The sequence below is a fragment of the Vombatus ursinus genome, unplaced genomic scaffold (genome assembly GCF_900497805.2).
Source record: "Vombatus ursinus unplaced genomic scaffold, bare-nosed wombat genome assembly UNPS02014793.1, whole genome shotgun sequence".
NCBI classification, from domain to species: Eukaryota; Metazoa; Chordata; class Mammalia; order Diprotodontia; family Vombatidae; genus Vombatus; species Vombatus ursinus.
The window spans coordinates 540,683-549,316 of record NW_020954571.1 but is presented as its reverse complement, the minus strand read 5'-3'; the positions used below and the strand labels follow the sequence as shown (position 1 = coordinate 549,316).

General features: G+C 41.0%; 1 protein-coding gene across 2 annotated transcripts in view; it reads left to right on the top strand.

The window, feature by feature from the left end:
* Positions 1 to 5,527: 5,527 nt before the first annotated feature.
* CAMSAP1 (calmodulin regulated spectrin associated protein 1) overlaps positions 5,528 to 8,634 on the top strand; it is a 53,723-nt gene continuing 50,616 nt past the window's right edge. For both annotated transcript variants that reach the window (XM_027869676.1, XM_027869675.1), the window contains exons 1-2: positions 5,528 to 5,639; positions 6,578 to 6,740. In XM_027869676.1, coding sequence (XP_027725477.1) covers positions 6,626 to 6,740 — 115 coding nt within the window. In that variant the 5' untranslated portion in view covers positions 5,528 to 5,639; positions 6,578 to 6,625. The remainder of the gene's footprint in view (positions 5,640 to 6,577; positions 6,741 to 8,634) is intronic.

Sequence of the window (8,634 nt, the reverse complement as noted above, 5' to 3'; positions counted from 1 at the left end):
TCTATCTATCTATCTATCTATCTATCTATCTATCTATCTATCTATCTATCTATCTATATATCTATCTATCTACCACAACTTGTTCAGCCATTCACCAATTGCTGGGCATCCCTTCAATTTCTAATTCTTTGCCACCACAAAGAGAGCTGCTATAAATATTTTGTACGTGTGGGTCCTTTTCCCTTTTTTATGATCTCTTTGGGATACAGACCTAGTAGTGGTATTGCTGGATCAAAGGGTATTCACAATTTGGTTGCCCTTTGGGCATAGTTCCAAATTGCTCTCCAGAATGGTTGAATCAGTTCACAACTCAACCAACAATGCATTAGTGTTCCAATTTTCCCACATCTTCTCCAGTATTTATCATTTTCCTTTTTTGTCATATTAGCCAATCTGGTAGGTATGAGGTGGTACCTCAGAGTTGTTTTAATTTGCATTTCGCTAATCAATAGTGATTTAGAGCATTTTTTCATATGATTATAGATAGCATTAATTTCTTCCTCTGAAAACTACCTGTTCATATCCTTTGACCATTTATCAGTTGGGGAATGTCTTGTATTCTTATAAATTTGACTCAGTTCTCTATGTATTTTAGAAACTCAACTTACTTTTCTAATCTTATTATGTTACTCTTTTCCCCAAATTTGATGGTCCACCCAAATTTGCCTTCTTGCAAATGATACTTACACATGATAGTCCATTTCTCATATCTAAACTTTCCACCTACTATTCCTCATGTCTGGAATGCACTGCAACCTTAGCTCTACCCTCAGAATTACCTTGTTTCCTTCAAAACTCTGATTGAGTGGCATCTATATGAAATATTTCCTGTAGAAAGGAATACTTCTAGTTGCTAGTGCTCCCTTAAATTACCTTGTACTTATTTTGTATATATTTATTTATGCACACATTATTTCTCCTTGAGGGCAGTCAGGGACTGGTTTATTTTTGTCTTTGTATTCCTTGAGCCTAGGTCAGTGCTTGGCATATAAATAGATGCTTCATGAATATTTATTGATTCATTAATTGATGAGGCAGAAGAAGAAATAGAAAAACAGAAGATTGTGATCAGAGAGAATAATTTCAGAGTTGGATATCATAGAAATGGCACAGTTGTGAGTGATGATAATAACCTCCTATGGTTGACTGAGATGGCGTGAAGTTGTAAGTCATGGCAACTAAGGTGATTAATGAATTGGATGACCAGGGTGTTTAAGGAGATATCAATATGTATACTGAAGTCCCCAAGTAGCAGGGCAGGAGTAGAAATGGAGAAGAAGGCTGTTTATTGAGTTAGGTACTGAATTACCTAGGAGGGCAAGGAGGGCAAGGAGGGCGAGTGTTCAGAGACCAGTAGATATGGCAATAAATGTAAACACAATAGACTTTGAGTGGTCTTTTTGCACATGAAGGGACCAGAAATGGAGGCTGACTGGCAGAGACTATGGACTTTACCAAGACAGTGGTAAACCTCACTGAGAGTTTAAAAAAATGGAGGGAATAGACCCTGGAATTATGTTTGGAAGAGAGTTCACTTGTGCCTGGGCTGAAAACCCAAAGGAGAGAAGAATTGGAAGGCTTCCAATTTGCTCCTTGTGTAGGAATCCTGGTTCTTCCTGAAAGAGTGTGGCAAAGACTTAGTCAGTCAATAAACATTTATTAAGTGCCTACTATGAGCTAGGCCCTGTGCTAAGCTCTAGGGATGAGAAAAAAAAAGATAAAAAGCAGTCCCTGCTCTCAGGGAACTCACAATCTAATAAGGGGGAGACAGAAAACAAACATGTATAAACCAGCTATATACAAGAAAAAAATAGGAAATAATAAAGAGGGAAGGTACTAGAATGAAGAGAGGTTTGGGTAGGCTTCCTGTAAAAGGTAGAACTTTAATTGGGACTTAACAGAATCTAGGGAAGTCAGTAGGTGGAGATGAGGAGGAAGAGCATTCCAGATATGGAATACAGCTGGAGAAAATTCCCAGATCAGAGAGATGGAATGTCTCATTCATGAAACAGCAAGGAGAACAGGGCCACTGGATTGAAGACTGGAAAAGTAGGAGGGGGCTAGGTTATAAAGGGCTTCAAAAGACAAAGGAGTTTGTATTTGATCTTGGAGTCAATGGGGAAACCACTGGAGTTCATTGAGTAGGAGAAGAGACATGGTTGGACCTATGATTTAGGAAAATAACTTTGGTGGTTGAATGGAGAATGGATTGGAGTAGGGAGAGACTTGAGGCAGGCCAACCCATCAGCAGGTTATTACAGTAATTTAGGTGTGAGGTGATAAGGGCTTGTATTAGAGTGATGGCACAGTAGAAGGAAGGGGGCATATTTGAGAGCAATGTTGTAAAGGTAAAATCGACAGGCCTTGGCAACAGGTTGGATATGGGGGGTGAAAGATAGTGAGGTGTGGAGGATGACATCTAGATTTCAAGTCTGAGGGACTAGGGGGATGGTGTTATCCTTCAACAGTTATAAAGCAGTTTGGAGAATGATAGTGTTTAGGGGGAAACATAATGAATTCAGTTTTGGACATGTTGAGTTTAAGATGTTTACTGTTCTAGTGCCCTAGATTTTTTGGGGGGGAGAGAAGACTCTAATATAAATCCTCTTACTTTGCTACTCCCATAAATGCTGGTGCTCTAAGCTAGTTGTGGCCCGCTGGCTAGCTACTAAAAGGTAAACACATAGATGGGTTCTCTTGAGCTATAGTTTTATGAGTGCAGACCCACAGAGTGCTTTGAATCTAGGGTAGTCATCCTCAGGGAAACCAAACCAATGAGTGAGTGCAATGTTTATGGAAAGGAGTGATATAGGCAGATAGAGTGAACCTCAAAGAAGGAGATTTTGCAAAGTGATTACAGCAGGGAGAGGGTTAGGAAGTAATAGTGGGAATCAAGAAGTAGTCAGACTTCTCTTAACTTTTTTCTTTTTTTGCATTTGGGGTTAAGTGACTTGCCCAAGGTCACACAACTAGTAAGTGTTAAGTGTTTGGTCTGAGGCCAGAATTGAACTCAGGTCCTCCTGATTCCAGGGTTGGTGTTCTATGCACTGTGCCACCTAGCTGCCCCCAAGTAGTCAGACTTCTCTTCCTGGCTCAATGAGTTAGGAGGCCTGAGAGAAAGAAAAAAACTAATTCCTGCAATGGAGAAGGGTATCAGTGTTATGGCGTATTCTTGGGTAAGCTTTCTGTGAGCCTGAAGAGAACTAGAGGAAAAGAACGGGGGTCTGGGAGAGTTTGTTAACAATATATTGGGTGTTCAGAGGGAACAATGAAACTGAAGAACAGAGGCTAGGGATTGTGGATGGGTAGGTCTGAGGTAGATAGGACCAAAGATATTAGGAGACAGAACAAAGGAAAAGAATTTCTAACATCATTGTATGATGACTTTGAAGTAAAGAGATAAGGGGATCATAAGGACAGGGATTTGTGAACCTTAGGATGGGGGATTAGAGCCTTCACCTTCCAGTGCCCTAGGAATGCTAGGTAGACTTTGGTGGCTGTTGGGGTTGATGTAAGGAGGTGCTAGTCATGCTCTGGTTAAGTAAATGCTAACTGAACTCACGGCATCCTCCTAGAAGATACTCTGAATTTGGAGTGAGTTCTCCATATGACAGTAACACTTGGGTTGCTCAACTTATAGGGTTTTTGTGAGGAAAATGCTTTTTTTTCTTTTCCTTTTTTTATAAACAGCATTTTATTTTTTCCAATTACACGTAAAGATAGTTTTCAACATTCATTTTTTAATAAGATTTTGAGTTTCAGATTTTTTTCTCCCTTCTTCCCTTCCATACCCCTCTCCAAGACAACAAGGAATCTGTTATAGGTTATACATGTGCAATCATGTAAACATATTTCCACATTAGTCATGTTGTGAAAGAAGAATCAGAACAAAAGGGAAAACCACAAAAAACAAAAAACAAAAAAAAAGTGAAAATGATAAGCTTCCATCTGCATTCAGACTCTGTAGTTCTTTCTCTGGATGTGAATAGTATTTTCTATCATGAGTCTTCTGGAATTGTCTTGGATTATTGTATTGCTAAGAAGAATTAAATCAACCATAACTCATCATGGCACAATGTTGCTGTTACTGTATATAATGTTCTCCTGGTTCTCACCTCAGTCAGCATCAGTTCATGTAAGTCATGTAAGTTTTTCTGAAATCTGCCTGCTTATAATTTTACATAGTATTCCATTACATTCATATACCACAGCTTGTTCAGCCATTCCCCAATTGATGGACATTCCTTCAAATTCCAGTTCTGGAAGATACTTTCTAAACTGTGAAGAACTAATATTATCAGGTATTCCTTGTATTTATTTTCTTTACTTTTAGTATATGTCTCATGTCTTCTGTCCTGTGCTCTAAGTTCTGTGACAGGGAACACCCACTGGTCTAAGATGTCTTTGTGTTCTCTGCAGAACCAAGCCTAGCACCTTTTAGATGGGAAGCAATTAATAAGCATTTAATTGATTTTTAAAAAGTCCATGGAGCAAGGAATATTTCACTGGTCAATGGGTAATTTCTAAGCGAGTCTGCTGCTGTTATTTCATTGAGATCGAGGCTCTGCTAGGTTGATTTAGAATTGGAAGGGATCTTAAGAGGGCTGGACAATTTGTAAGGGTCAGATCATTTAACTTCCCTGTGTCTCAAACTCCTCATCTATGAAATGAGGTTGTACTCAATATGAGAAAAGGCCCCTTCCAGGTCTAGATCCCATGATTTACAGAAAGGAGGTAGCTGTAAGTGTAATGGAAAAATAACTGGATTTGGATTTAAGATTCTGGGTTTGAATCCTAGCTTTCTTACTGACTCATGGGAAATTGACTTCCCTTCTATAGTTCTCTGTTTTCACATCTGTAAAATGAGAGACTAGATAATCTCTACATTCTATCCAAGTCTCAGATTTTATAAAAGAGGTAAATTTGGGCTGGATGATCCCTTGTCAGGTATTGTGGTGGAGGGGATTTTTTTTCTTCAGGTATACGTTGGACCAGATGGCTGCTGAGGTCCTTTCCAACTAAGATATTCTGATTCTGTGAAACCATTGGATGGGCTAGGTCAAAAGCACAGTCCTAAGGGAGACTGCTAAAAGACAAAGGGATAGGCATGGCAAGCTCTTCCAAAGAGATACAGAGCATCTCCCTCCTCATCCCTCAAAATAATTTCTTTTCCAAGGCTGGCTACCACATCCCTGCCCTTGAGACATGTTAATCTCTTGGACTTCTTTTGCCAAGCCGTTTGAAGGGTAAAGACTCTGGTAAAGGAGCTTGGCTCGCTTAGGCACCTGCAGAAAGGAGAGGGGAGGGGGGATGAGGGCGAGGACGACGACGGTTGGAGAGCTCTTGCGCGGTCCGCACGGCGCCTGCGCAACTGCCTAAACGCTTTCCCATTCTCGGTGGAACCGTTGGGGGCGGCCCGGAGCGGCAGCTCGCGAGCCGCGTGCGCGAGCGCCCCAGCCGCGCGTTCCCTGCCCCGTGCTCTCGGCGCGCGCCCTCCCGCACCCGGTCCTCCCATTTGCCCCAAACGACCGGGCCCATCGGGCAGTCCATTCTCCGGCCGCTTCTTCCCGGCCTCAGCTCTCGGCGGCGGCGGCCTGAGGATGAAGCAGCAAAGGCGGCGAAGGCGGCGTCTGTGAAAGGTTTGTGAGGAGGCTTTGGCAGGGAGGGCCCCTCAAGAGCCCCCTGCCCCCGCCCCGGCTCGGCCCTTCCCCGCTCCCGGCCCGGACCGTGCTGGGCTCTCCCAGCGCCCCCAGCGGAGCGCGGCGTCTTCTCCTCCTCAGCCGCGCCCGCCCCGGGGCGCTTCGGCTCTGGCTGCACGGGTTGCTAGGTAGGCCTCGGCGGCGGGGCGGTTGTGAGGAGCAGCGGCCAGGGTCGGGGAGGCTCCCGGCTGTCTGCCCAGCCTGAGGGGAGCCGGCGGCCCCTTGCCCACGGGAGCCCCCGCCCCTCTAGTCGTGCTGGGGCGGGGGCGAGTCCATCACTCCCTTCGTGCTCCCCGCGCCCCGATCCTGGCGCGCCACAGGGGCCGGTCCCCACCGTGAGGGCCCCCCCCCCAAGATGTGCATTTGATTGGGATGCAGAAGGCAGTGGTTTGTTCATTAATGGGAAAGTGGCAGGTAAAGAGAGCCACTCGCGAGTCTTTTTTGTGTATGTGTTTGTCTCTCCTCCACGGCTCCTCCTCCCACCTTTATCCGTGATAGGTTTCCTTGTGTCTGTGTCTTTTACAATGGAGATGATCCTAGCAAAAATGCACGGTTGATACAATGGGAATGCAAGGTGGCTGTACTGCAGAATTTCAAGATGCCGGTATTCAATACCGGGTTTGTGTTATTTTAGGTACCCCCACCCAGTCGATGTATTTTATTCCTTTTTATCCCACTTTCATGTATTTTTTTTTTAAATCCTAAGATAATGGCACTTTGGGAAAAAATTAGGGTTTTAGCATGGCATTTGGCATTGAACCTAGTGTATTTGAATGGAACTTTACAGCTGATAGATTTTTTTTTTTTAGGGTGGAGGTACCTGCTGCCAAATTAGACTTCTTAGCCCTTTTAAAATTCTTACCTCTTTTTGTTTTTAGGTGGTGGATGTTGATGTTTTTGCTGGTGGAGATAGCACCAGGAGAAAAATGGAGGCCCTGACAGACAGTGCAGTTGAAATTGTCCCTTCTGAGCTCTATGATTCAGCCAGGGCGAAAATAGCTGCAAATTTACAATGGATCTGTGCTAAAGCCTATGGAATTGGTATGACTATTTTCCAAAAATTCCTTGCCTTTTTTTTTCTTATGGTCCCTGATCATTATCCTGTCTTCTAAAATAGTATGAAATCTGATAATACCTTACGATATCAACATCATTATCTTTTCTCATATCCCATGCAAAATAAATACAGAGGAGGGGAAGAAACTTATCAGCATCTTGCCTAGATGCTGTCTGTTTACTTGAACATGAATTGTCTCATAAAGGGCCTGTCAGTTAATCACCTGCTAGCTTTGAGTCCTTACTCCCTTTATTAGTCTTAAACACTATTCTTTGTCTAGTGATTTTGACAGTTGAGTTCTGAGACCTTTAGTTTGGCAGAGTATAATGCCCTGATATTTGAAAAATGTTGAACTGGGTTTTCTGAATCATTGAATAATTATTTCATAAATATCATTGCATCTTTTTTTCCGCTAAGTAACATTTATTTGCTTCATCCTGAAATACAAAAAGAAGGGAACATGCAGTATTTGGAGACATACCATTTAGTAACTATATAGCATTGACAATTCCTCTGATTACAGGAACCTGTAAAGGGAATTACACAGCTTTTCTAAGGAGTGTTAAATTCTAAAAACTTAGAGATAGAACCTTTTGTTTATAGGATTATATCTTAAATCTTCTTCATAATGACTAAAACCTTAATCTTGGGAAGCAAGGCAATTTGAAGTCCAGTTTGCTAGACCTGTAAGTAGATCAATAGTGACTTTATGTTCTTAGAACTTGGCTGAGCAAATTATTTTTAAATTCAGTTCAGACTGTTTTAATCTAACATACTTATTCACAAAGGCAAATGGAGAGAAGATGGGGCTTGTAGTTAGGACTGGGTTCAAGTCCTGTTTTCAATATACAGAGCTGTATGATCCTGAATGGGCCATTTGATCTATCAGTGCTTTAGGCAACTCAAGGCTATAAGTTATAGAAGAGTTACTGATCTGTATTGATGGAGGAGGTTTATACACTGGGAGTTCCCCACATTTATGAAATCGTAGGACACCAACTCCCTTTCCCAAATATAGTGCTGTTGAGTTAAGTTCATCTGTTGAAAAAAGATTTCTGAGCAAGTGACTCAATTTCAGTCCTCTTTAGGTTTTTTAGAAAATATTTTTGCTTTAGTAAAAGTATTCCCTCTTTAATACTAAGAATATAAGTGTGGAATTTCCTTTAAAAAAAAGTATAATCTAATTTTGAAAACTTGATGAACTGGCATTCTGTATGTGACAATATTTCAGCAGTTGGAGTTGAGCTCTTGTATAACAGCTACAGTTATTAGTCATGAGGACAAACATGTTTTGTAAGTTGTAGGGATTAAATACATACATGCCCTATTTTGTTTCAAAATGCCTTCATTATTTACTGTTTTTAAATAATGTTTGTTTTATAGCTACTGAAAAGTGACTCAACTTATTAGATTAGAGATGGGAAAAAATCGTTTGTTTCCCTTACACGCATATCTTTATGACCCAATACATTTGAATACTTAACTAAGAACTCTGGGGATGTCATGCAAACTTAAATACTTGTTTGAAAAATCTCTTCCACCCATTTTTCTCCAAATTCTTTCTACAGAGTGAATTTTAATTTTAGTTTTCATTTAGTGTTAGCACTTAACATAGGAACTTGTCAGCATTTCAGTAGTGAATAATATGGACAGTCATTTCTTTTATTTCTTGGGTTAATTTGAATAATTATATTTCCATTATCAGATATCACTTAAATACTTGTTAATGTATTTAATGAGACATTCTTAAAGCTGATATATTTTGAACTTACTAAAAAGGTAGAGATATTTACAGTTGGTTACAAAATAAAGGGATGGGATGCATACAATAATCATTTAATAAATATTTGTTGAATGAATGAGTGAATGAAAATTGAA